Source organism: Kazachstania africana, chromosome 5 (assembly GCF_000304475.1).
Source record: "Kazachstania africana CBS 2517 chromosome 5, complete genome".
Classification (NCBI taxonomy): Eukaryota; Fungi; Ascomycota; class Saccharomycetes; order Saccharomycetales; family Saccharomycetaceae; genus Kazachstania; species Kazachstania africana.
The window spans coordinates 119,747-146,111 of NC_018944.1; the positions used below are offsets into that span (position 1 = coordinate 119,747).

General features: G+C 36.0%; 11 protein-coding genes and 1 non-coding gene across 12 annotated transcripts; 6 read left to right on the forward strand and 6 right to left on the reverse strand.

The window, feature by feature from the left end:
* Positions 1 to 174: 174 nt before the first annotated feature.
* Positions 175 to 3,828, forward strand: SPF1 (ion-transporting P-type ATPase SPF1; the record flags this gene model as incomplete). Its single annotated transcript, XM_003957296.1, has 1 exon — positions 175 to 3,828. The coding sequence occupies one exon, from the start codon at positions 175 to 177 to the stop codon at positions 3,826 to 3,828; it is 3,654 nt and encodes a 1,217-aa protein (XP_003957345.1).
* A 446-nt stretch (positions 3,829 to 4,274) lies between these two features.
* Positions 4,275 to 5,234, reverse strand: BUD16 (putative pyridoxal kinase BUD16; the record flags this gene model as incomplete). The annotated part of the gene is made up of 1 exon (XM_003957297.1): positions 4,275 to 5,234. The coding sequence occupies one exon, from the start codon at positions 5,232 to 5,234 to the stop codon at positions 4,275 to 4,277; it is 960 nt and encodes a 319-aa protein (XP_003957346.1).
* A 1,604-nt stretch (positions 5,235 to 6,838) lies between these two features.
* KAFR0Etrna2M lies at positions 6,839 to 6,910 on the forward strand. Its single transcript has one exon. It is a non-coding gene; the product is annotated as a tRNA-Met (tRNA).
* A 217-nt stretch (positions 6,911 to 7,127) lies between these two features.
* On the forward strand, positions 7,128 to 7,610 carry VMA3 (H(+)-transporting V0 sector ATPase subunit c; the record flags this gene model as incomplete). The annotated part of the gene is made up of 1 exon (XM_003957298.1): positions 7,128 to 7,610. One exon carries the CDS (start codon positions 7,128 to 7,130, stop codon positions 7,608 to 7,610), a length of 483 nt encoding a protein of 160 aa, XP_003957347.1.
* A 168-nt stretch (positions 7,611 to 7,778) lies between these two features.
* NUP85 (Nup85p) lies at positions 7,779 to 10,055 on the reverse strand (the record flags this gene model as incomplete). Its single annotated transcript, XM_003957299.1, has 1 exon — positions 7,779 to 10,055. The coding sequence occupies one exon, from the start codon at positions 10,053 to 10,055 to the stop codon at positions 7,779 to 7,781; it is 2,277 nt and encodes a 758-aa protein (XP_003957348.1).
* A 602-nt stretch (positions 10,056 to 10,657) lies between these two features.
* Positions 10,658 to 14,140, forward strand: URB2 (ribosome biogenesis protein URB2; the record flags this gene model as incomplete). Its single annotated transcript, XM_003957300.1, has 1 exon — positions 10,658 to 14,140. The coding sequence occupies one exon, from the start codon at positions 10,658 to 10,660 to the stop codon at positions 14,138 to 14,140; it is 3,483 nt and encodes a 1,160-aa protein (XP_003957349.1).
* A 138-nt stretch (positions 14,141 to 14,278) lies between these two features.
* KAFR0E00610 (uncharacterized protein) lies at positions 14,279 to 17,638 on the reverse strand (the record flags this gene model as incomplete). Its single annotated transcript, XM_003957301.1, has 1 exon — positions 14,279 to 17,638. One exon carries the CDS (start codon positions 17,636 to 17,638, stop codon positions 14,279 to 14,281), a length of 3,360 nt encoding a protein of 1,119 aa, XP_003957350.1.
* Positions 17,639 to 18,390: 752 nt separating this feature from the next.
* On the forward strand, positions 18,391 to 19,053 carry RIP1 (ubiquinol--cytochrome-c reductase catalytic subunit RIP1; the record flags this gene model as incomplete). Its single annotated transcript, XM_003957302.1, has 1 exon — positions 18,391 to 19,053. One exon carries the CDS (start codon positions 18,391 to 18,393, stop codon positions 19,051 to 19,053), a length of 663 nt encoding a protein of 220 aa, XP_003957351.1.
* Positions 19,054 to 19,193: 140 nt separating this feature from the next.
* On the reverse strand, positions 19,194 to 21,158 carry KAFR0E00630 (uncharacterized protein; the record flags this gene model as incomplete). The annotated part of the gene is made up of 1 exon (XM_003957303.1): positions 19,194 to 21,158. The coding sequence occupies one exon, from the start codon at positions 21,156 to 21,158 to the stop codon at positions 19,194 to 19,196; it is 1,965 nt and encodes a 654-aa protein (XP_003957352.1).
* A 1,038-nt stretch (positions 21,159 to 22,196) lies between these two features.
* Positions 22,197 to 23,183, forward strand: CAR1 (arginase; the record flags this gene model as incomplete). Its single annotated transcript, XM_003957304.1, has 1 exon — positions 22,197 to 23,183. One exon carries the CDS (start codon positions 22,197 to 22,199, stop codon positions 23,181 to 23,183), a length of 987 nt encoding a protein of 328 aa, XP_003957353.1.
* Positions 23,184 to 23,318: 135 nt separating this feature from the next.
* Positions 23,319 to 25,259, reverse strand: CQD1 (Cqd1p; the record flags this gene model as incomplete). Its single annotated transcript, XM_003957305.1, has 1 exon — positions 23,319 to 25,259. The coding sequence occupies one exon, from the start codon at positions 25,257 to 25,259 to the stop codon at positions 23,319 to 23,321; it is 1,941 nt and encodes a 646-aa protein (XP_003957354.1).
* A 177-nt stretch (positions 25,260 to 25,436) lies between these two features.
* Positions 25,437 to 25,988, reverse strand: ARL1 (Arf family GTPase ARL1; the record flags this gene model as incomplete). Its single annotated transcript, XM_003957306.1, has 1 exon — positions 25,437 to 25,988. The coding sequence occupies one exon, from the start codon at positions 25,986 to 25,988 to the stop codon at positions 25,437 to 25,439; it is 552 nt and encodes a 183-aa protein (XP_003957355.1).
* Positions 25,989 to 26,365: the final 377 nt, after the last annotated feature.

The window sequence follows — 26,365 nt, forward strand, 5'->3', positions numbered from 1 at the left end:
GAACTTTGGCGAACAAAGTGGCAACATCGATTTTTTTTTCCATATGGCGAAGTGTTCTAGAAAAAAAAAGTCAGTTCTACTTAACGTTGGAGTTAAACAGCTCTTGTTATAATTTGGCTACTAATCCAATTCAGCTACTCATAGTACTTCCACTCCTTAGATTTATTACTGCAAATGACAGAAAAATCATTTGTGAGTAGTCCTCTAGTGAGGGACTCTGTTCTATTGGTACCCAAGCCGCTTACGTCAAGACCTTATACTTGGCCATTTTTTCCATTATATGGTACTTTTGCTCATATTTACTTCCGTCAATATGATCGTTATATCAAGGGGCCTGAGTGGACTTTCGTTTACCTCGGCGCACTTATTTCTTTGAACATTTTAGTTCTTTTAATGCCTGCTTGGAATGTGAAGGTTGCATCCAGGTTTAATTACGATACTGTGAGAACTATTAATGAAGCAACTCACATCCTTATCTATACCACTCCAAACAATGGTGCCGATGATATTGTCGAAATACAGAGAGTCAGTGAATCTGGTACTCTACAGACTTTCTTTCAATTTCAAAAGAAAAGATTTTTATGGAATGAAGATGAACAGCTCTTCTCATCTCCAAAATTTTTGGTTGACGAATCTCCAAAGATAAGAGACTTTCAGCAATGTAAGGGCCATTCTGGTGATCTAACCCACGAAAAAAGATTATATGGTGAAAATTCTTTTGACATTCCTGTCCCAACTTTTATGGAATTATATAAAGAGCACGCTGTTGCACCATTATTCGTTTTTCAAATTTTCTGTGTTGCCTTGTGGCTATTAGATGAATTCTGGTACTTTTCCTTCTTCAATCTGTTCATGATTCTCTCAATGGAAGCCGCTGCTGTCTTTCAACGTTTACAAGCGTTAAAGGAGTTCAGAACAATGGGTGTCAAGCCATACGATATTAATGTTTATAGAGATGGTCAATGGATTACAACTAAAACCGACCAATTACTACCTATGGATCTAGTTTCTATTACCAGAACAGCTGAAGATTCTGCTATGCCATGTGATTTAATTCTTGTTGACGGCGCATGTATCGTCAATGAAGCAATGTTATCCGGTGAATCTACTCCATTATTAAAGGAATCGATCAAGTTACGTCCTTCAGAGGACGACCTACAATTAGATGGTCTCGATAAAATCTCTGTTTTACATGGTGGTACTAAAGTATTACAAGTTACTCCTTCTGAACACAAACATAACAACATCCCAGCTCCTCCGGATGGAGGGGTCTTAGCTGTTGCTACAAAGACAGGTTTTGAAACTTCTCAAGGTTCTTTAGTCCGTGTTATGATTTACTCGGCTGAACGTGTTTCTGTCGATAACAAAGAAGCTTTAATGTTTATCCTATTCCTCTTGATTTTTGCTGTCATTGCCTCATGGTATGTCTGGGTCGAAGGTACTAAAATGGGTAGAATCCAATCCAAATTAATTCTAGACTGTATCTTAATTTTAACCTCCGTCGTCCCACCCGAACTTCCAATGGAATTAACTATGGCTGTTAACAGTTCTTTGGCTGCATTATCTAAATTTTATGTCTATTGTACAGAGCCTTTTAGAATCCCATTTGCTGGTAGAATTGATGTTTGTTGTTTCGATAAAACAGGTACTCTTACTGGGGAAGATTTAGTTTTTGAAGGTTTAGCTGGTCTTACAGCAGGCGAAGAAAATGTTCACCACTTATATAAAACCGATGAAGCTCCTGAAAGCACCATTTTAGTCATTGGTGCAGCTCATGCCCTAGTGAAATTGGATGATGGTGAAATTGTCGGTGATCCAATGGAAAAAGCTACTTTGAAGGCAATGTCATGGAAAGTTGAAGGTAAAGATGTTACGACTAGAGAAAATACAGGTAAACTCCAAATTTTACGTCGTTTCCAATTTTCTTCTGCTTTAAAAAGATCATCCTCAATTGCTAACTACAACAACAGACTTTTTTCTGCAGTTAAAGGTGCTCCTGAAACTATTCGCGAGAGATTAACTTCTGTCCCTGAAAATTATGATAGTGTATACAAGTCCTTTACCCGTGCTGGTTCTAGAGTCTTAGCTCTTGCATCTAAAGAATTACCAAAGATGTCCCAAGGTAAAATTGATGACTTAGAACGTGAAGATGTTGAATCTGGTTTAGAATTTAACGGTTTTTTGATTTTCCACTGTCCTTTGAAGGATGACGCCATTGAAACTATCAAAATGTTAAATGAATCATCTCACCGTTCTATAATGATTACTGGTGATAATCCCCTAACCGCTGTCCATGTCGCCAAAGAAGTCGCTATTGTCGATGGAGAAACTTTAATTCTAGATAAAGTCAATGAAGCTTCTGATGATAATATATTAATTTTCCGCAACGTGGAAGAAACTATTTCCATTCCTTTTGATCCTTCTAAGGACAGTTTTACTAAGGCTGAAATATTTGATAAGTATGATGTTGCTGTAACCGGTTATGCTCTCTCTGCTCTAAGCGATCATGAAGAATTGAGGGAATTGATTCGCCATACTTGGGTCTATGCGCGTGTTTCACCAAGTCAGAAAGAATTCATTTTGAATGAACTAAAAGATATGGGATATCAAACATTGATGTGTGGTGATGGTACAAATGATGTCGGTGCTTTGAAGCAAGCTCATGTTGGTATTGCTCTACTAAACGGTACCGAGGAAGGTTTGAAAAAAATTGCTGAGCAACGTAGAAATGATAATATGAAGGCCATGTATGAAAAACAGCGCGCTTTCGTTGTTAAATGGGGTCAGCCTGAACCTCCACTTCCTGAATTAATTGCTCATTTATACCCCCCTGGTCGTAATAATCCGCATTATTTGAAAGCTATCGAAAAAATGGGAACTGTAATCACTCCTGAAATTAGAAAGAAGGTTGCTGAGGCCAACGCAAAACCAATTGAGGTAAAACCCGTTGAAGGTACACCTGCTAAACCAAGTGGTAAAGAATTAGCTTCTATGCTTTTAGATAGAGCCGGGGAAGCTGAAAGTGAAGAGGCTCCAACTTTGAAACTTGGTGATGCATCTTGTGCGGCACCCTTCACATCTAAATTAGCCAACGTTTCTGCTGTCACAAACATCATTCGTCAAGGTCGTTGCGCTCTTGTCAACACAATCCAAATGTATAAGATCTTAGCACTAAACTGTTTGATTAGTGCATACTCTTTATCTATTATCTATATGGCTGGTGTTAAATTTGGTGATGGTCAAGCAACTACTTCAGGTATCCTCTTATCCGTTTGTTTCTTGAGTATTTCTCGTGGTAAGCCAATTAAAAAACTATCTAAGCAAAGACCACAAAAAGGTATTTTCAATGTATACATTATGGGGTCAATTCTTTCCCAATTTGCCGTGCATATTGGAACCTTAGTCTACATTACAACGGAGATTTACAAATTGGAGCCAAGAGAACCACAAGTTGATTTAGAAAAGGAGTTTGCTCCATCATTATTGAATACTGGTATCTTCATCATACAATTAGTTCAACAAGTTTCTACATTTGCTGTTAACTACCAAGGTGAACCATTCAGAGAAAACATCAGAAATAACAAAGGCATGTGGTATGGTCTATTGGGTGTTACCGGATTAGCTTTTGCTAGTGCCTCCGAATTCATGCCAGAATTGAATGAAGCAATGAAGTTTGTACCAATGGATGATCTATTCAAATTCAAATTGACTACGACTTTAGCCGTTGATTTTGCCGGCTGTTGGGCTGCAGAACAATTTTTCAAATATATGTTCATGGATGACAAGCCAGCTGATATCACAATTCACAAAGTCAAAATCGCGGCTTGATTAACATAAATTTCTTTTAAATATTATACTAAGTTTATATAGAGTTTCGAATCTTAGAAATTTTCAACCTAAAAATTTTGAGCTTGTGAATCTTCACTTACAGGAATTCACAAAAAACCTTTGAGAGAACCACAATGTTGGATAAGCACCACAGGTTTCTCATCATAATAACATCAACTCATAACAGGGAGTTACAATCCATGAAAATTGCTTTGCTTTCAAGTTCATATATCTAGAACGATTGTAGCCTGTTGTAAAGTATTGGATCAGGCTAATGGAATGAGTTTAACTAAGAGAATGCTGATATTACAATATAATATGTTGACATAAGGCGTTATGTTATTACTCAGTATGTAAATTAGAGTATATAGAATAGAATGTCCATATTCTATGAAAATAGGCATAGAGTCTATTGAATGCAAGAAGGGCGTAGCCACGAAGAAAATCTATAACTTTTTATAAATATATTTTTCAACACATACAGATGACGAATCATTGGTAACCTTTGTGGAAAAACCATAAAGATCTTTGCTCTCTATGATCCTTAGTTCCATTTCTTTCATCCCCTCCACGACTCCCATTTTAGCCACTGTTGCCTTTGAAGCAAAGCTTCTTGTAACATGTAACACTTTTTGAACAACTGTTATAACTTCATTAACCTGTTCTTCGAACTTTAAATCACTTTCTTTGTCGCTGATTAGCAATTTATGGATTCTATCTAACAGTAGTGCTGAAAATAAGTCACCAACGCCGGTAAAATAAGATTGAATTTGAGGTATGCGGTAAATAATTGCATCTTTATCCCGCATCGAGGCAACACAATAAATGAAACCCTCATCATCAAATATTTTAGCGTCACATGAAGTGACAATAATTACAGGAATACTTTGATGTAAGGATTTCAGAGCAGATTTCAGATCTTCCTTTGAAGAAATTTTTTCACCACATAAAATTTCTAGTTCAAATTGATTTGGTGTTATTATATCGACAATGCCAGATAATGCCAATTTTCTATATTCAGGAATAACATCATCGTTAACGTACATCTTACCTTCATCTCCCATAACGGGATCCATGAGCCAAATTGATTTAGGGTTTGATTTTTTATAATTAGTATAATGTGAACCAACTACTTCAACACAATCCTTGTTCGGCAGATACCCAGAAAGAAGTCCATCATAATCGTGAGGAAAATTCCTAAAAAGGCCACTCAGTAGTTTTTTCATTGTTTCATGGTCTGTTATACTGCCAAATACTTTATCCATACCATAGCCGGTATGATTCGAAAATTGGACTGTATTGCAACAATCCACATCCCATCCTAGACACTGTAAAGGAAAAGTGGCTGCCTTGTTACCAACATAACCATGCACCACATGTGATTGAGTAGCTATCAAACGAGGCATATAAAGTAATTTTAATATCAAAAAAGTAGCAAATAACCTGCAATGGGGTTCCAGATCACAGTAATCTGTCTGATTTCCTTAGTATGCTCTTGCTTTTTTATATATGCTTCTCTCGAAGATGTTTTCAGCATGAATCATTTTTTTTTTCCAATTTACGCAGTTTCTCGAAATCTTGAAGTGTCGATCAAACTGTGAATCAGGAACGACAGACTAACTTCTGACTCTCCAATCCATACGTGACAGTAAGATACTCCGCGCAGCTACGGTGGCAACCTTAGTAGATGCTAATTAGATGAATTTGAAGCATCTGCCCTGAAAAGTAGGCGATGCCTGGCTATGGAATTATGGAAATGTCGTTTTTCGAAGGGTTGAAACTGGAAAATCTAGAAAAATAGGTGCAGAATGATTCCAGACGATGTTCGACTATCTGGTAGCCTGATCCTCTAATGCTCAGAGTTCTATTTTAAAAGGTTGCATCGGATGCATTCTGATGGCCATTTACAATAAACAGACGTAAATCGTACATTTCTCTCTACATGCTCTGTCGGGCCAATCTATGCAGCATTGTTTCCTTTCTTTTAAATTCCGATCCCAACTTTGCCTATTAGGAAAATTTCCTTCCCGTAGTGGGATTTCCTCTTTAATAATTTGGTCATAGATCGACTAATTTAGCAAGTGACTACTTAAATTGTTCTTCTATGCATCCATATCGTTCAAACATCATTTCTGCCAGTAGGGATGATCGAAATGACCTTCATGGACATACCACGCCTTCCCAATTTATCTTTGTCGTTCAGCACCCTCTCAATACTTACATATTCCGTAACAACTCATTGGCCATTTATTCACTTTATAGAATGAAGGCAACAATTACAGATAGTCTTAAGTAACATACCTGGGCTAACCAATAAGAAAGCGCCAACACTAAACATGGGAGTGAAACTGTTCCAAATAAGTATTCGATGACTTAGCATCTATGAGCTCAAAAAAATATCTTCTAATATTGGGAATATTTTCAGTCAACTACACCCGTTAACTTCTGGAATGGCAATATATTGACATTTCAATGTTTTGATAATTAGAATGACAAATTTAGAATGTTATAGAAGAATTGAACAATAATTATGGTGTGATATACACGACCATGTATTGACACGAAATAATTATGGTCTGATAAACACGAATACATATTATCATGCATAATTATGGTACGATAATTATGACAACGTAGTGACTCGTAAATCTAGAACATGATAATTGCCATAAATCAAAATATGTTGGAAAAAGTATAGATACTCAGGTGAACACTGAAGTTTGATCAAAGTTTGTATCATTTTATATCATTTTATATTATGATTATATTTTATATATAACCAGTGCTTTATTTGGTATAACCATTGATTAGTAAGAATTATTTTAATTATTTGACTGACATCCACAACATGAACAATATTAACGAAAATAATATAAAGGGATCATCCTCTGATCTTCCTTCACGTCATTAACAAATAAACCGAAAATATTGTCATCTCTGCTTTGGAGGTCACGTGGGCCATGTATTTATGTTGGTTAAAAAATGGTCTCTACAAATGTTAAGAATTAGCAGCGCCGTGGCGCAGTGGAAGCGCGCAGGGCTCATAACCCTGATGTCCTCTGATCGAAACAGAGCGGCGCTAATTTTCCTTTTGAGAAATTTTTTGAGATTCGTTTGAAATGATAAACCGGGTGACCTCTGAGCTTCTGATTTTATGAGCAATTAAGCCTAAAAAGGAAGGCAATGCAGCCTAGAGTAGCATGGACAGTACAATACAGTTGATACTGAAGAAAATTACCATAGCTATTAGATATATTGGCTGACATACTAGAATACTACAACCATTCACTTTAAACGATATGAGTGATTTATGTCCAGTTTATGCACCTTTCTTTGGTGCAATGGGTTGCGCAGCCGCAATTATATTCACTTCCTTTGGTGCAGCTTACGGTACTGCAAAATCGGGTGTTGGGATTTGTGCTACATGTGTTTTAAGACCTGATCTTCTTTTCAAGAATATCGTTCCAGTTATTATGGCTGGTATTATTGCAATTTATGGACTGGTTGTGTCCGTCTTAATCGTTTATTCTTTAGGTCAAAAACAAGCTTTATACACAGGGTTTATTCAGCTAGGTGCTGGCCTTTCAGTCGGCTTGAGTGGTGCCGCTGCAGGGTTTGCTATCGGTATTGTCGGTGATGCAGGTGTCAGAGGTACCTCTCAGCAGCCAAGACTGTTTGTTGGTATGATCTTAATTTTAATTTTTGCAGAAGTTTTGGGTTTATATGGGTTGATTGTTGCCTTACTATTAAACTCTAGAGCTACTCAAGACGTTATTTGCTAAATTTAGTAAACTTTTCCATTCTCAACTCTTCAATTCATGTATATATATATATATATATATATACTAAACCAAGTTAACCAAATAAAAGATATTCCTTCCGATCAACAGGTTTACCATCCGTAATAATAGATTCCTGTGCGAGTGTAGCTTACATATAAATAAATAATTTTACATGAATTCCTGGCAAAGTTTGTAGCTTAATTTTTGTCTAATAAGTATCAGCAACTCATCTAAATTGTCAGGCAATAATTTTGCGAGTACTTCATCATTTGTATCATGGGAATGATCTAAGATAGCTTGATATACATTTTGACACTTATCATCATTTGAATCCCATCTTTTCTCTATTACATCGATTACGCTGATTACAGTTTTTTCACTTACTTTCTTGGAATTATCAATCAAATAAATTGGATACAGAAATTTTGCCATGAGTAAGATCAAGTAGTAACTCGGCAGATATTGGAATTCAATTAATGTTACCAATAAAGCCAATGCTTCTTCCCAAAATTCTCTCTCTTTGGCTTGATAAAACTTGTACAAAACAGCATATGGCGCTAAAGTTTGTCTCATGGCACCTGTAACCAAATTATTAACAATATCTTCCGAAAGAAACATTTCGTCGTTCTCTTTGTTTGTTACAATTGCATTCAAAATTTCATCATCTAATGGTCTACCATTGATTGCTGAGGCTTCAAACAATGTCCAGGAATAATCTTTCACCAGATCGAATTTACCTGCTTTACTGAAATTAGTCATTGCCTCTATCGTCTTACCTTCATATATCATAGAACTACCCAATTTTGTAAATAATGAAGTTGCTACGTGAGGCAATTTCCATTTGGCACAAACGCTCAGCATCCATTCAATATCATCGTTCGTCTCAAATGGATAGTGATGCATTAATTCACTGATTGCTGTTTTTTTACAACTTGTAGTTAATGTTGGCGTTAATGTTATCAGACCGATGGCAACGGGCCATACAGCCCTGTTCCCCAATGAACATAATTCGAATGCAAAACTACTTAATAAATAAGAAGCCATACCATTTTTTGGCGAAAATAAATCTTCTGCAATTGTAACTTCGTCATCAATCATAACATCTTGGAGAGATCCAATATTATTCTCTAGTAAACCCTTTGCATGACAGATGGCGGCTGAAAAAGCTGCAGTACACGTGTCTAGAGACTCCAATACTGGTAAAATTGAGTAGATATCACCTTTAATAATATCCACACATGACTGTTCCCAATTGTTTGTAACGTCTAATGGTTTAGATTGTAATGATAGTTGTAAATATTCATCTATCAATTCCATAGTGGGGATATAGTATAACAAAAACCCAGAGACCGACTCATACCAGGTATTGGAATAGTAAAGAATCTTATGCTGGTTACCACTGATTAATAAAAGGGTATCTTCGATATGATCCCGTAATTCTCCTGACACGGATGTTTCCGTGTTTGAAAACATTTGAGCCAATTCTAAGGTTAAAGATTTCCATTCTCTGAAGGATGATTCATCTGAATCTATGGGATATTTTTTCAAAAGTTCAATTAAATCTAGGATAGCGTTTGATGATACTTTACATGTCTTTCCTAGAAATGGTAAAAAACCACTTCTCTCTATGCAGCCAATAGCTTGATCGAATAAACCTCTTAACAGCAATTGATTAACTAACTTCCAAAAGATTGGTAGAATGAAGACTTCAGTCTCTGTTGATATACCAAAGATTTGTTCAATATATTCACTATTCGGTTCACCGTCAGATCTGTTTATCCAATTAATAAGACCTGAAATAAATATACCTCGTATATTATAATCGGTGCCATTTCTATTATTGGCTGTTGGATAATCCAGAGTGAAATGAAAGAGTTTCAAACAATTTAAGATAGTTAGACTTTCTTCTAATTCTAAAACTTTATCAATATTAGAGTATTTTGAGGTGTCATTCAATGAATCAATATATACCTCGAGTTCGGTAACTACTGCCTCCATTGCCAAGTTAACTGTTTCGATATGATTTTGTTCGAATGTAGAATTGATTAACCCAATTGTTTGAACGGAATAAATTCTATCATTACCCATGGAATCGTATATTTCAAAAAGTTTTGAAACGTAATTGATGAAAGCTGGGGAGTCATTCAATTTTGGTAGTCTAAACGGATACAAATCTGTCATTTTGTCCTCAGTGAAATATGCAAAATTTTGTAAGGAATTTGGTGATAGTTTGAATTTCAGCCTTTTACCAAGTTCATCTGATTTCAATGGTTGATATTTCCTCGAAGAGGTCAATCTAAGTAAAACTTCTCCATTTGGGAGAATATCTTCCATCGATGAATCCTCCATGCTTTCATCATTATCTTCCTTTGATTTTGAATCGTAATCATCGACAAATCCTAGTGAATCGGGGTTCATTAGCAACTCTTCCGTACTCTGGTACATCTTTGAAATCGCTACAATGGAATTCACTAGTCAAAAAGGGCTACGTAATTACTGGAACGATAGCACACCTTCCTTACTTTCCCATTAAATGGTCCTCTTGGTACATGTTTTTTCCATCAGAAAAAAATATCCATATCTTGCGATCCGATGGGCTAGTGTTACCCGCATGGTAAGACTTAATAATAAATATCATTCAGGAACCAGCTCAAATGGCTGTTCCACAATATTACCCACATTCTCCTCGAATACTGCGTTTAGTACCACCAAGATATGTCCCAAAGAAAATGTCCAGAGCAAGAAATAGCACTCGTATTATAGGTTTTGCCACGAAAAATGGCCATACGAGGTTACTAAAGGGAGCAAGAACTAGACAAGATGCATCCGTTCGACATTGAATTGAGGATTTCTCGAGGAAAATGTATTTGCAGAGTTCAATTCACCGTTATAGTATGTCTATTTTCCATATTCAATCCTTTATTATTCAGACTTTTTTTTTTCCAAACTTGAAAAATTTTGCGATGAGCTTTTGAAATTTATTAGTACGATGAATTTATACAGTAGAGAGTTTACTAGCATCTAGAAGACAGTGGGTAAAGACGCTGATGGCCATGGCATTTCCTACTTCAGCTGAAGCAATGACGAAATTGCTACGTTCCAAAGAAATTAAAACGGAAGAATTAGCAAAGATCATGCAGAAATTTGATGATTTGACATTCTGTTTTCCAAATAAAGAAATCTTTGCTATCGAGTTGATTCAAGATAGATGGAATGATGTGAAGAGACCAGAATTCAAACTGGATTCCATGATATGGGAGACGTACGTCGATATGTGGGCGAAAGTCAATAATGATGAGAGGCTTTTCAAGAAAATTTTTAAAAATTTGAAGTTCACTAATCTACTAATTCAAACTTTCCAAATACAGAACGACCCGAACGGCGTATTCCTCAGGAAACTTCTAAGAACATGCAAGTTGATTAACTCAATGGTTACAATAGACGTATCTTTTGATAATAGTTGCAAACTCTTGGCTGGCGCATTAAAATGCCTTTTGATCGTCTCCATTGACGAATTTGATAACACAGAGAGGAATGCGTTACTCATGGAACTAATGACTATGGCTGAATTAGATCATATCCCAGAAGTCACAGGGAAATCATCAAACATCTATTGCAGTACTATGCTATATCCTACAATCAACTACGTTGCACAAACATCTCAAAATAATGCTGATTCAGTAACCAAACTTTCTGGATATTTGGGGAAGTTTGTATTCCATGAAAATAATAATTCAAATTTGGCAAAATTATTGGGAAAATTTTTTGAAACTAATAAAACTTTAGATTCTGCCGTTGTCATGGTACTTTTCCAAAAAGCCATACAATTCTTATCAAAGAACAACTTCAAAGAGTTAGAAATTTTATTCACATTTATCGTAACTATTCAACCTTCAATAACGGCAGCTCTATTGAACGAACTCTCATTATCAAAGAAGACCATGTCCCATGATTTTCTAACTGAACTGTTCAAGAAGAACCTTGAATCGAATGAAACACATAGTGAAACTTTCTGGAATCTATTCTTACAACTTTTAAATCTAGACATTGAAATTGGTATTGAAAATTCTGATACTTTAATGAACTTGATCGAAGAGAATTTCAAAGAAAGAGCCACATTTGTGACCAAACTTTGGGCTAAACTCGTTTCATGTTATATAAATGCAAGAGAATTGCCACAATTTTTGAAAAAATGGCAAGATTATTCAATTAGTCAACAATCGCAACTATTTATGGAGACTCCAGAGCTTTCTATGGAAGTCTCCAAGGGTATTGTAAATTTATCAACAAGCCAACTGAGGGAAATATTATCACAAACAGTGGACACTATAATAAATGGCTCAGAAGATCAATACGGATACAGTGCATTGAGAACCTATTTAAAGGGCCTGCCGATGCTATCGTTTACCATTCTACCAGAATTTAAGCATGTTCTCTCAAAAATTTTCGAAATTGAAGAAATGGATAAATTCTGGGACATCAAATATTTGATTTTGAATGTCTATGACGATATATTGCCTGCTCAATCTATTTCTACCGAAGAAATCAATCTACTACTAAACCATTCGGATAATGAATCCGCTGAATTCTATTATTACTTCTTCAAATTAAGAGAATATGAAGCTTTTGATTTCACCAAAATCGAATCGAGATTAATGGCCCTCTTAGAAAGTGACGGACTTTCTAGCGATGCCAGGCGTACCTTCTTGGAAAATACCTTTGTAAATTGGTCTTCAATAATTAATTCAGCGTTTTCAAAAGAAAATATCAACAAGTTGATCTCAATGATTGTAACGAAGGTGGAATATATTGATTTACTGAATATATTTTTCGAAAATGACGATTTTTTCGAAGAAGATAACATTGTATTTCACCTTGTCAATAATATTTCCAAATTATGCAATGAAGGATCTGCTATTACCTTTATGACTAAAATACCATTACAATGCTATAATAAAAACACCAGAATTGAACTTATTAACACTCTTTCTTCAAAATCTGTTCTGACATCGTCGGATATAAATTTATTAGTACATTTGTTAGCAAGCCCAACATTCAAATCAAACATCGAGAGGCAGTTCGAAAGACTACAAGATCTTACCTCGAAAACATCAGATACCACATCTTCTTTAAATAAATTCAACACGATCGTCTTTGAAACAGTATGGAAAAATCATGTTTTACAGATCAAAGAAGCAACCAGTAGAACATTTGTCGATTCTGTCATCAGTGAAATATCTGACAGGCTACTCGGGACTAACTTCGATAGACTTGGCGTTGAATTGGCGTATTCGATTTTGACCACTTCTCCAACAGAGATAGCCAAGGATCTAGCACACAAATTCATCAACTTTGGATTCCATACAATAAAGTCGTCTGATATAGACGACAGCCTATTATCATGGATGTTAAACTGTCTTTACACAATTTTTATGAACATTGTGGTTATTACTGATGAACAGAAATCAGCAATCAAATCGATAACGGCAGATCTAATGAAAAGGAACAATATTGATGCATCACTACTAAGTTCCACCTTTTTACTCAACTCGGTCTTTTTCGATGACAAATTACAACTTCTATATGCTCAATATATCGTTGCGAGAACTATGGGTTGCCAGAAAGATATTTTATTGCCTTCGGTGGAAGCAGTCATAGCTCGTAAAGTCAAAGAAGAGACAGGTTATGATGATTTCAATTCTGCTTTTGCATCTACAGTTAAATGTTTCGCAGAGCCTATCACAGATGTATATCTTGAATGCACGATAGAGCTATACCAAGTACAAACAAGACATATTTCTAAAGGCAACACGATAGGGTCACACCTTTTCGTAAAATCAATAATTGAATTCTACACAAATCTATTAAACCTCAATGCTTCGGTGGAACAAGCGTTGGCTCTCGTTGCAGTTTTACAAGATCTTCTGGTTTCAAAACCATGGTTATTCACTCAATACTGTGTTGAAATCTTATTTGCATTATGTTTTGCATTGTCCAACCTCATAATCTCAGCATCAAATAGTACAGAGAACAATGATGAAATATTTATTGGCACTATAAAAATTATATCAAATATATTATTAGTTCATAGGGTTAAATTATCCAATCGTCAACATTTAGTCAATACATTATTGTGCCAATACTTGGATATCATCTCTCAAAGCAAAAAAAAGAATTTAACCTCAGAATCTGCTAAAGCTCTTTCAAGATTGATAACAGATTTTTGTGAACCATCTAACATTTCTAATAACAAAAACGATAGTAAATTAAATTCTCAAGTAAGTACTATTAGACAAAGGTTGAGGAGAGATGTACCATTTTTATTAATAAAATATATTCATCTATCGATTATCTCACCATTTGACTCGTCCATTAGAAGGGAATTGACACGAGGTATATTCTCTATTTTCAATTTGCTATCCCAAAATGACCTCAGCATGGTCAATTCCATATTAGACTCTGCTGGTAAGCAATATTTCAGGTCACTATATGTCGAATATAAAAAATCTGGAAAATGGCGTGAGGATTGAATACATCTCAACAATCTGTATTAATATATACAAATGATGTACTGACTGCATATCTAATGCGCTATTTAAAATTTTTGCGATTAGCAAGTAAGTCTTAGTATATATAGTTCGTGATTACGTACACAACCCGAAGAAAGTCTATTTATAATCTGATATCAGCATCTTATACTCTTGCTTATCGACATTTTCTTTTTTCTCATACCTTGACCCGAGTCTGACAAATGTCCATTGGGTCAGTAAACCAGAGGGCTGATATCTTTCGGGGGCTGTTCTCTCAATATAGTAGAGACTACAATTTGATCCAACAATCAAAAACAACGGCATAGAAGATTGAGAGGCCTTCTCATCAAATTTCATGCCATAAATTGTTTCTCGATATTTATTGTCGATGGCAATTATCTTATTAACTTTGAAGTAAAGAGGTATACTAACCGAAGGACCAGTTCCAAAATATCCACAGTCAGGTCGACACTCCACATTTTTTTTAATATGGAGCACATTATTTGAGTCAATACAAGCTGAATATATTGAGCTTGAACTACCATTAGAAACAGAGAGAAGGCGGACCAATGGCTTTTGTAAAAGTGGAGAATTCTGAGTTGATACGACTACCTTCGTTAAGTAGCTTGGTGTACCGTTGAAACTTCTTTCAACGCGAGGGAGCAGTCTACTTGGGTATGAGTTAAATATCCTTAATTTTTGCTCAACTGAAAATGCACTAGAAACGTATGGCAATTTAGATTGTTCTTGGGACAATGATGACACCTCAGACAATTTTGAACCCTCTTGAGTTATTTCCAGCAAAAACTCTTTTACACCATCACCAAAAAAGGTAAGGATTACTTTATTGAGACCATTTCTTGCAACCGTAATTATGAGAGATGATACAAGACAATTAATTCTAACTGTATGTACATTTTTTATTAAATTTTGTTTTACTACATTCACCACCTTGAAGCATGGATTTTCAGAACCTATATACAAAACAAACCAGCCTGCAAACAGAGTTTTGGTGAAAGATCCAAGATTATGATTTGAGATTTCCTGCAGCATGTATTTTGATCCTAGTTGCCCAGGGACATTTTGTATGGCTAACTCTTTTCTTGTAATGTAATCAAATAATACTAGTTCATATCCTCTTTTTTCCTTGTTATGAATCAACAACAGTCCCAACCACTTTTTAAATTGCAGATTGCAGATAGCTATAGGAACACGAGAGTCAAAAGTGATCACTTTTGGCAGAAACTTTGGGTCTTCGTTTAATTTTGAAATATCGGTCTTGTATACCCTAACCTTCGAGTTTTCATCATGTGTTACTATACTGAGCGTCTTGTCAGTATTCTCAAAAAGCCTCACATTGTTTAGGCTGTTTTCGACCTGGAGCAATACTCCATAACTGCTATCATTATGATTGATAGCATAGATTGAATGGCTGTCATAAAATAATGTGCAAAAAAAAAGATTGGGAGTTATGACAGGCTTTAGCGCTGTAGCAAATTCGTTTTGAATAAATAAACGTACCCTAGCAAGATTGGAGCATAGACATAAGATCTCACCGGTAACTGTCAACAATGTGACACTAAAAATGCCCGTCTGTTTAAGTACGCTAAGGTGCATCGATGCAATTGACGGGCCATCCCAAGCCCTAGATGCAAGGATTTTATTGTTTTCATACAGTAGAATAGTGCTGTCTTGATTCTGTACTAAAAGGAACACATTGCTTTCCTGAACTAATGCTGCGCTTATGCCAGTCAAGCCGCCGCCAACTTTGCCTTCATAAAATCTCTCTGTAACTCCTGTTTCAATATTATATCTTGAAATCAAGTATCTACCCGTTTGATACAATTGCAACGAAAGGTCCCACGCAGGATTATCAAGAGATAATACGGGACCAGAGCACACCAATATTTCATTGGTATCAGTTAATGTTAATATCGTAACAATATTTCCTCTTTCGCTTATAAAATTTTCTGGTTGAAGTGAACCCTTTCTCTTGGGTGACGACCTTTTTTCATCTTTATGGAGATTCATTTCAAAGATTTCCTCAGAATGCACATAAGTAATATTTCCCTCACGATTGTTCAGCCATATATCTACCACATTTTTGTGCGGTAGTGACACTTCTAAAGATAATGGTAAATGAGGAAATCTTCTTTGGTACAATTCAATAAATCCATTATCATGCTTATTTGAAGAACCGCACGAAACAACGGTATGATTCAGATCTCCGACAGAATTAAGCAACCCAGTGTCATGGTAAAGTTTGTTTTCAAAATTAAAGCCATCTATCTTTACTTTCCAACTTTCGAAGTTGAAATCATTTTCTTTGTTTGATTTAACTTCTACACAAAAGACACCATCAGCTTTATTAAACACTATGAAATTTGATTTATTAACTCTTTGCATGAAATTTATCGGCACTTCTCCTTCCCAATGGGATAGAGGATTCAGCAATTGCCATTTTAAGATCTTCTTAAGGCCACCTGACGCCCTCTCACTTTTAACATTCTTGTTTGTGGGATTATAGAGAGCATACAAATTAATTATACCAGAGCTGCAGGCGCCTGTACTAAAATAGAGCAAAATTCTGTACATGAAACCATACCTATCAAGTTTTTCAACAGTAGAGTTGATAAAATGTGTAGTTTCTTTTTCATTTTTCCTGAATTTAAATGGCCTGGCAACTGGAATCATATCAACTTGTTCCATGTTTGGATAAATGTATATAAAAGTGGCGAATCTTGACGTCACAACTAAAAAAGCGTCATCTTTGATCATTTTAATGACATGTGAATCTCCACTATGAAACCCCAAAATTGTATATTTTTTAAACAGCTCATACTCGATTGAATACTCCCTTCGACATATGTCAACGCGTACAGCTTCAAGAGGATCACTCGACCTTATCCATACTAGCAAAAAAGATCCAGATGAGAAAAAATCAATAATCACAGAGGTACATGCCGAATAAATATTTCTATGATGTATTACTTGAAAATTATTGGTGATTTCACATTCAAAGATATTCTGACGGTCAAAAGAGTAGAAGATATAGTTCTTATACTTCTTGAATATTATTTTCCCCAGAAGAGGAAGTTGTTCAAAGAAAGGTTTCATCGATGTTTCACCTATTTTGGCCAGTTTTCGAAAACTTAAAAATATAATATTGGCGTGATTTGTCAGAACTGCTGCAGAGTCACCATCGACACTATATGCAATTAGGTGCTCAGGATTCGGAAGCTCAAAGGCAAATAGTATTTCTTTATTTAATGGAGCATATACGTAAACTAATTTATTCAGAAAAACAACCACTCTTGGACCTTTCAGTTTCTCAATACCAATTGTTTGATTCAGCACATTATCTTGTTCATTGAGCGGATGAATTTTCAAATAATCAATTCCATTTAACTGCGGCTCCTTCCCACCTGAAGATTCGAGATCAAGTGTCTCATCAAAAGTTGCAACATCTATCCCGGACAGATTTCCATCATCACTCATTTCCCTGTTTGATCTTCATATAATATTGAAACTTTTTTCATTTTGTGAACCGAGCGCCAAACTTTTTAGACTATGAAAAAAGAAGGTAGTAGTGTCAGTATTGCGACAGCTCTTGGACAGAAACCCTCAGCAAATCAATAAAACATTCTGTAGGAGCTGCAAATATGATAAAGAGCATTTTACTTGTATTACTTTAGTATGTGGCGTATTATATCCTACTGCAAAACAAAAACTAAATCGCTACTTAGGGCTTTTCAATCGTCTTGAATGGACACCTCTTGCTCTTGCAGCCATATCACTTGCCAGCACACTCAGTAGACACGCTATGGAAAACTGTAGCTTGCATATGTCTTACAATTCTCAATTTCAAGAGTGGTCCAAAGGTAAGAACTATTTTAACCGCCAGCCTTGCGTTTTCTAAAAAGCAGTTTACGTATTACCCGACCTACTACATTTAGCCCTAACTTCCTGCCTCAAAACCCTAATGATCGTCCAATAAAAGTCCAGAAAATCATAAACCCATATCTCACACTATAATCGTATCGGAGTTTCCAAAAACTTTACGGTCACGTGGAAAGGATCTAATTTCAGAGCGTATTATGGAAGAAAGATTAGTGTATATAACTGGTAACCTAATTTGAGAGGATTTCTCATAACGGACCAATACTGAATGGTGCACTGGAAACAACTAATTATACCATATTTCTGAATCTCAAGTTAATTCTTGGTACACATCATAGCCTAACAAATCGATGCTGACTACATTTATAAAACAGCCAACTAGTTTACAGAAGGTTTTTCCTGTACTTACGAGATGTACGTCTTTAGCGCATTTGTCAACATCTACACGTTTGGGTAAATCAACCTACAGGACTCCAGATTTTGGTAATGTTATCAAAGAAGAGAGAAACAGCGATAAATCAAGGATATATACCTACTTTATGGTAGGGTCCTTAGGACTACTTTCTTCGGCCGGAGCCAAATCTACAGTGGAAACATTTATATCATCAATGTCTGCGTCAGCGGATGTTCTAGCCATGGCAAAAGTCGAAGTTAATTTGGCAGCTATCCCAGAGGGGAAGAATGTTGTTGTGAAATGGCAGGGAAAACCAGTATTTATTAGACATAGAACTCCACATGAAATCAATGAGGCCAATTCCGTGGATATGACAAGTTTGAAAGATCCACAACCTGATTCAGATAGAGTACAAAACCCTGAATGGCTAATAATGCTGGGAATATGCACACATTTAGGATGTGTTCCAATTGGTGAATCCGGGGATTTTGGTGGATGGTTCTGCCCCTGCCATGGTTCACACTATGATATCTCTGGTAGAATAAGGAAAGGACCAGCTCCAAGTAATTTGGAAATCCCACAGTATGAATTTGATGGGGACAAACTAGTTGTTGGGTAAAATGCTCCCTTTGATGAAAAATAAAAGTATATTTATTAATTATATTTATTTATGTAAATTTCTTTTTCTTTCTTTGGTTTTTAGTTTCTATATAAACATCAGAACTGGAGTAAGAATGTATATATTCTATTGGAATGAAATTATAAGTCTGGATTTGCGGCTAACAAATGTGCCAAATCGTCGGGTACTTCACTCCAGCCACTTTTCTCCCACAATAAAATATTTGATTGTTGTTGATGAAATTTGAGTTCAATAACAGCATCATAAGTGTATTCATTCGGACTACACATATTACTGTATTCATTAATTGTTCGCAATGAATTGTGGAAATATGGCAATACATCTTCATTTTTTGTTTGAATTTTTGTTGTCGTAACGTTACAACTGGCTTGCCTCAACTTTACATGGAAAAATTGGTCAATTAGTTTTCGAACGTATCTTGGTAAATTATTTGGTCTATACTGATCAATATATTTAATCCTCCAATAAACAGACCAATGCATGTCACCATATTGAGGAATATATCTTGGCCTTCCAAAGTTTGGTACATAGACGTTGCGCCACTTGCCCTCTTTATTTTCAATTCTTATACCAATTGGCAAAAATTCCAATAACCACCATATATAGGACATAAATCTGTTTAACTGACCACATCTGTAATCAATATCAATTTCTTGACTAGCATCTTTAGAATTATTTGCTTCTATCAACTTGAGCAGTTGGCACTCCAAATTGGCGTTTTTCTCTCCAATAACACGTCCTATAGAATCAATGTCATGATTTTCATCAACTTTCAAGTAGTCATGAGTCGATGCAAATAATGCGCCAAGTGAACTATGTCTTTTATCGAAATCATGAATTATACCTCTCTTAAATTCAACACCATGTTTGACAGATTCAGCAATAATCCATCGCAGCGAGATATCAGAGACACTCTGTTTAGCTTCACAATCTGGAGCCCAACCTCCACCAACATCCGAATGATCACCAGGAAACCATTTTTCAATGAGGTCATTTGACGTTGAGCCCAAACTCTTCAAAGAAGCCGGTTGCACTCTGAAAGTTCCTTCAATGCTTGTATGAGAGCAAACCGCAATCTTTCTATGGGTTTTTGTTGTTAGATATTCATTGATTTCTCCTATAATCAAATTCGAATTATTATCACTTTTCTTACGAAATACAGCGTTCCAAATTGATAGATTAGGTTTCTGTCTTTCATGCTGATAAGTTGGTTCACTTCTAACAGATTTTGGACTCATTTGAAACTCTGAATTTTCGATGAGAAAAGCGCTGTTATATAATCTATCATTTGTAGTGGCACTTGAACTTGAACTGGATGAAGTCCATTCTTGTAGTATTTCCCTGGGGAAACTTTCCAATTCGTAAGCTTTATAAGTGAGAGAGAACAATTGTGGGGCATATGGATTTGGAGTGAAACAAAATTGTTTAAATTTTCCACGTCTTTCGTCTATTGATAAGGCGTGTCTCACATGATCCACAATATTGCTTCTTTGAGTACATGGGAATAGTCGATCTCTTAGTATTCCCACTGAATTTACTGAATCAAATAAACCTTGGAAAAATATTTTAATTTCATAATCTCTGCAAAAAATTTTTCTAAATTCTTCAATTAAAGTGCTTGTATAATTTGGTTGACTTGGTTGTTCAGCAAATTCCCATGATTCATAAATTCTCCATGCCATTTTGACCATATCTTCTAAACCGACATTTAATAGCCCTACTCTTTCCAACATGCCTGCTAGGACTCTTGCAATAAATGCGCCGCGGGAGAAGCCAAACATGTAGATGGAATCACCTTGTTCATAATGTTTCATTAGATAGAGATATGCGGAAACGATATGATCTGTAATTGAGAATGCGAAAGTGGCATCGAGGACATTTTTCAAAGTTGAGATTGTGAATCTTCTTCTTATATCTTCAACGAAATCGAAATCAGCTTGTGTTCCAATACCGGGTTGATAGTAACATAATTGATCTGGATTTGCTTGGTTCAATAATCTGTATATTTTTAGTACGTTACTGAAAGGTTGTGGACCAAAGTTTTCTTTTGTTCCATCGAAGCATAGTATTATTTTTTTGGGCATATGATAGTTTGTTATTTGAAATAGCTTCTTTGAGGTTTTGTTAAAAGAGGCATCATTAAGATTGGATAATAATCGGAGACCAAAAGGAGGAAAATTTCCATGGGCTGCTGCTAATTATCTTTTTTTGACAGATGGTATTGAGATAATTTTCATTTGTGTCGTCGTTGTCACTGTGTGTGTGACACAGTTGCTTATTGACAGCAATGCGAGATATTAAACGGTAAGCCAAAAGGGACATAGAGATATCCTAATGTTGGTGTAAATATTGCTCCATGAACCATGTCGCGGGTGGGGGGGGGATAGAGAACTAGTTCAACAGCAAATAGTACTAATGAATTCGAGAGTGACATCTCAATGACTGGTAGCGCCACACATGTACCGTTCTCGCTGATAGTTGCCATAAACAGTGGTGGTTCCCCGAAAACCCCGAATCCACGCCGTCAAACTTGCCATATGCACCCGGCAATCAACGGGAATCTCCTCCTTTCCCACCAAGAAAACAATATAATCACCCTTGCGGAATATCATCTCCGCAACGCAATCCACCGCGCATCGAAAAAATCCTGCCGCCGCAAAGAACCGGCAATACAGACACCCCAACACCCCTCTTTTTGTGCCAGCGAAGGGACATCCTCACCCCACACAGCGATCTCACGCGCGGCTCTCACGTAATCCGCTGAGAAAAATTTCAAGCACGTGAACGGCGCAGTTCGCCCGTTTTGTGTTGGAAAATTTTTGCTTCTCGCCCGCTGAGATGAGATGTGAACCCAAGATGAGACTTTTCTCATTATTATATAAAAAGCCAATGGACCACTAAGCAGTTTGTGGAGGAAATTCTCATCACTGTTAAGAGCAACTGTCAGCGGCTAAGGTTTCATTCTACGCCAATAGCTTATCTAATATATAGCATATAAAAGAACCTTATTATTCTTCTTTTCCTTTTCTTCGTTTCCTAAGAGGTTATTACTATCGTACTTTCAACAATTTAATCGTCGTCATTTTGTTATCATTAAACATTAAGCATTACATCGTTCTCATATGACAAAGACTGATCAGCCTCATTACAAATACTACAAAGATCAACAACTCTCCATTATAAAGGCGCCCTTCTGTGGAGGTCAAGCGAAATTGGGTGTCGAAAAGGGTCCTCGGTATCTTTTAAAAGCTGGTTTGGAATCCGATTTAAATGGTCTAGGTTGGAATACTATCATCGAATCTCCATTAGATGAATCGGAAATTAGACAACAAATGGTTGCTGATGATCCTACTGATAAATATCTAAATGCAAAGAGACCAAGGTTCGTTGGTGAAAGTAACGAAAAAATTTACAACTGTATCAAAGAAAAAGTCTTAGCATTCGATAGATTCCCATTGACTATCGGTGGTGATCATTCCATCGGTATGGCAACAGTCTCTGCTACTCTGGAAAAATTCCCAAACGCAGGTTTACTCTGGGTTGACGCTCATACCGATATTCATACCATTGAAACTACCGATACTGGTAACATTCATGGTTGTCCAGTTTCATTTCTATTAGGCTTAAACAAAAACTTAAATGGCGTCCCAAAATCCTTTGATTGGGTACCAGGTAATTTAAGACCAGAAAAAATTGCATATATTGGTCTAAGATCTGTTGATCCTGCTGAAAGAAAAATCTTGAGAGATTTAGGTATATCTGCATTCTCAATGTATCATATCGATAAATTCGGTATAAACAAAGTCATTGAAATGGCTTTAGAATCTATTCATCCAGACACTAACGGTGATGGTCCAATTATCTGTTCCTTTGACGTTGATGCCATCGATCCCCTTTTCGTACCAGCCACTGGTGTCCCAGTTAAAGGTGGTCTAACTTTAAGAGAAGGTTTATTCGTAGCAGAAAGATTAGCCGAAACTGGTAACCTGGTCAGTTTAGACGTTGTCGAATGCAACCCTGAATTGGTCACAGACGGGAAACATTTATTCGATTCCGTTGAAGCAGGCTGTGCCATTGCAAGATGCGCTCTAGGTGAAACATTGCTCTGAAACCGATTGAAAAGGAAAGCTCGATTCAAATTGTCATGTCAAATATATATATTGCATTGTAATAGCTTTTCTCTGAAGCTCTTTCAATTTTTTAAAAAAAGAATTGTTTTTGTAAGAATATAAAATATATACATGCTAATAATTAGGGCATAATTGATCCATCTTAACCAATGCGTACGTTTGTCTGATGGAAAGATTCATTAACTTCCGAATCTCAAACGTAAACCATAATTTGAGCATACTTAAGATATTGGCATTTTGTAAAAGACCTGCATTTTCTCTTTTTATTGCAAATTCTCTCAATAACGGTAAAGAACTTTCAAAAAGATCCAAATCTGGATCCAATTGCCTTCCTATACCTTCCAATAATAATATAGCAATCACTACTGAGACAAAATCTCCCTCCATTCTAACGTGATGTGACCGAACCATTGATAACATTTGATTCAACAGATCACCAATTGATACGGATCCTAAAGTAAACGTCTTTTCTTTGACTCTATTCACCAATCTCTCAACTTTACGGGAAAATAATTCCTTGTTGATGGCACTTTCAGGGGTTCTAGATCTTTCAATCATCAATTCACCTGCTCTGTAGCCATCAAACATGGCTAACGAATTGAAAAGATCAATGAAATTTAATCGATTTTGGAAATTTAACTCGGTAACAAGTCCAGTGTCAATGAAACATATTTGGGGTTTATACTCTTCCATCATTTTAACGATACGTTCATTAAATTCTGTACTATCATCTCTAATGTCTTTTAAAGATTGTACAATAGCAAATATCTCTTCTTCATTAGATGTTATCTCCGTGCCATATTTATTCGTCCTAATAAACCTGACCATTACATTACCTGGGTGTAAATCTGCATGAATAAAATCGTCAAGAATTAACATCTTCAAAAATGCATCAATAAACGGCCTGCTAATACGCTGAGATAGTAACCTGTCATCATAGTTACTTTGTGCCTTATTCATCTCATTCAAAGTATCCTTTATTTGTAGTAATTTACCCATTGGTATCCCATTTAAATATTCTTCACAGAGAATATCTTTGTTACATAGGTCTAGCAGAGGCTCTGGGAATTTAATCTGGTTGGAGTGCTTAAAATTTTCATTGAATCTCTTCAAATTCGAAGATTCTATACGTAGATCTAATTGAAGATTCATTAGGATTTCGAAATTTTCAACTTCTACAGGTAATGACAACCATTCCATCGTCGGTATCTTATCAATAAAATTAGCAAAGAAACTCATAATTTTTAAATCTCTCTTGATTTGATTTCTGACATGTGGATGAATCACTTTAATGGCATACCATTTATTTTGTAAATTCAAATTATGTTGTACTACAAAATCTTCATTAAACTTTGCCACATACACTTGAGCAATTGCACCACAGCCAATGGATTTAGTATTGAATTCTTCAAATATATCATGAAGTTCCAATTCCCCCGGAAACATTTCCTTGATTATCGATTCTGTATACGTAAAACTATGAGGCCGCACGTTACTATGTAATTTGGATAGTTCAATACAAAGATCAACGGGGAAAATGTCTGTCCTAGAAGCGGTCCACTGCCCCAATTTGATAAAGCTGGGCCCACATAGTTCCAGCACGACTCTTATGAATTTGAACCAAATTTGATAGCTTTGCCGTACTGGTAATAAAGTCACAGGGAATGAAAGTATTATTGGTATGAAGAGTAAAGAAATCTGAACAAATCTCAGTACTGTTCGTATTGGTTCTAGGAGGTTATCATTCAGATGGGAGATAATTTTCAATAGGATTGTCTTCAATGGCGATGCTCCCTCTAATTGACGTTCACGTTCTTGCAAAGCTCTGCGTGCTAAATCCTGCTGAGATGCAAAATATAGCCCCATCTCATACGTATCGCCCTTATCATCCGGTGTGAGTGTTTCATTAAGTATGATTCTCTTGCTATAGAGTAATAAAGACGAAGAGGGTACAGTTAACAGTAATCTGTTGCGTAAGGGTCTATAACTGTGGAAGCGATGCCCTGTGAAAAGGGTCCATCGTCTATTGAAGAAATATCTTGAGAATGGTGACATTCCAGAAGTTTAAAGTTGAAGGATAATCACTGCTATTACCAAACCCGTGATGATGAATGAAATTGCTCCCTTATTGTTTTTTCTCTCTCTTCGAGGTCTTTGAAATATTAAGTTAAATTGGATTTTTGTAAATGTTATATATAAACAAGATATAGATATATATATATAAATTAATGATTATAACTGTTCTTCTTTTATAACATCGATCAACCAATCTAAACCTTCGCTTATACCTTCGCCCTTTATTGCGCTTGATGCCACTATCGACCAACTCCTATCTTTCAATTCCACCAAGTTAAGTTGTTTTGATACCTCACTTGCCGATAATGCACCTGGTTGATCTTGTTTATTGGCAAACACTAACAATGCGGAATCCTGCAATTCTTCTTCTTGCAACATCATATGAAGTTCTTTAGCTGCTGTGGCCATACGATCTTTATCGGTGGAATCCACTACGAATATAACTGCTGCGGTGTCGGCATAGTAACATCTCCAATAGGGTCTAATACTTGTTTGGCCACCTAAATCCCAAACATTTAATTTTAAGTTTTTGTATGAAAGAGTCTCTACATTGAAACCAATGGTTGGCTTTGTAGTCACTACTTCACCGATTTGTAATCTGTACAAAATTGTCGTCTTACCTGCACCATCTAACCCTAATATTAGGATACGTAGTTCTTTATTAGTACCCCATAATCTATCAAACATAGAACTGAAATAATTACCCATGACGCCTGCAAATGAATGATTTATTGAATGTGAAAGGGAGGAAAATGCTATGAGTTTATGTATATGGGGAGGGTTATTCTCTATATAAAATGGGTAACTTTCCTATATTATTGAAGTTATGATCTTACCGACCATTATTATTATTATTATAGTAGCATATTTTTCAGTAATTCAATTTGGAAGAAAAAAAGTGCAATTTTGCGATTTTGACTAAAAAGGAAAATGCGGTCGTGGTGTACGAGACCACGTGACGTTTTTTATGTAGCCCTAGGTCTTAGTTTTCACAAATATCAGGGCTTTGTTTAGATATGGAGCTTTGTGGTCGGAAATAGCTTAGGGCTGAGATCAATGGATTGGGTACTGATCAAACTTCGAAA